General features: G+C 41.9%; 1 protein-coding gene across 1 annotated transcript in view; it reads right to left on the bottom strand.

The window, feature by feature from the left end:
* Positions 1-711, bottom strand: part of LOC107711456 (interferon alpha/beta receptor 1a-like) — a 7,892-nt gene extending 7,181 nt beyond the window's left edge. The window contains exon 1 of the mRNA XM_016516440.1: positions 560-711. Within this exon, the coding sequence (XP_016371926.1) occupies positions 560-623 (64 nt within the window). The 5' untranslated portion in view covers positions 624-711. The remainder of the gene's footprint in view (positions 1-559) is intronic.
* Between the last annotated feature and the right edge of the window lie 636 nt (positions 712-1,347).

Here is a 1,347-nt window from a genome sequence, read left to right as displayed (position 1 = left end):
GATTGGTCCGATTGGTCTCATTTTATTGTCATCACGCCTGTAAAGCCTGATAAAGCAGCGTTTGTGAGCGCAGTGCTGCTTTGTGTACAGCGTTACCGGGGAAACCGCTATTTTTATGCTCCAAAAGCTGCACCTAGTGGCAAAGAATGAATTTGCATTTTCATTCAGACCAATGCGAAAAGACCAAGAAGTGGGCGGGCTAATGTTTCATGTTGACTTCAACATGAAAAGGCTTGGGAATGACTCGTTTCAATGATTCAGAGTCGACTCTTTCTTTTGAGAGACAATAACTTTATACACGGTGCACTTTCAGATTTAAAGCTTTGCAGGATGTTTTCATTCACTTAGAGATGTGTTACACACTGCAGGAAAGCTCATTTTCAAAAATCCATAATAGGGGCACTTTAAACCTACTGAAAGAGTAAAAGCTTTTTGTGACAGATGAGAAGGACAGATGAAACACCAAACAACGATTAAAAGTAGTTCCAATGTAAGGCTGTGAGTACAGAGGCACACATGGCAGTGTGAGAGGAGCTCGGACGGATCATGATGAACTCACCCGCGGACACTTTCAGCAGAAGCAGAGAACACACGCAGAAGCAGAAGCAGCGAAGCGCCTTCATCTCCGCATTGCGCTGCTGCTCGGTCCACAACACAGGAAGCACAGCTTTTTGGCGATATGTTAATGACTAATGTCGAGAGCGCATTATTGTAGCGCGAAACCACATAGATATACTGCGCAGGCGCGAATCTCTCCGCTCGCACGCGGATTTCCTCTCTTTTGCTCTCTCACAAAACCGGACGCGCGAGCTCAGATACACGCTGCTCTCGCAGCACCAAAGCAAGCCCCCATGCATAGTTTTTGGGGATTTATGGTCTGACATACACAGTTGTGTTCACAAATATTGTATTACTATTAAGTAATCATCTATAAATGAAAAATAAAATAACAACATTTCAATATCCATCATGGCACCAAGTGAACACAATTTAAAAAACTTCAACAGGTTATAATGTTTCTGAGCTTGTATCACTAAAGAAGACATGCGCTTCTATTAAAATTACACAGGCTGCTTAGATGCTATAATCACGTTTAGTGCAAGTTTAAGAGCAACACAAACTTTTGAATTTCCTTACATTAGAAAGACATACAATAATATCAAAGCACTGAATCTGGATCAGTTTTGAAAACAATGTTTGATTTTCTGTTATGAACAGAGGTGGGAATGTCTGTAATCACCCAGAACAAACTCTAGCAACACCCCAGCAACTGCAGAGCAAGAGCCTAGCAACCACCCAGAATATCCTAGCAACCAACTAGCAACACTTTAGCAAACATCTAGAACA

Source organism: Sinocyclocheilus rhinocerous, unplaced genomic scaffold, assembly GCF_001515625.1.
Source record: "Sinocyclocheilus rhinocerous isolate Xijiao unplaced genomic scaffold, SAMN03320098_v1.1 scaffold3615, whole genome shotgun sequence".
Taxonomy (NCBI): Eukaryota; Metazoa; Chordata; class Actinopteri; order Cypriniformes; family Cyprinidae; genus Sinocyclocheilus; species Sinocyclocheilus rhinocerous.
This window is presented reverse-complemented; position numbering and strand designations above follow the sequence as displayed.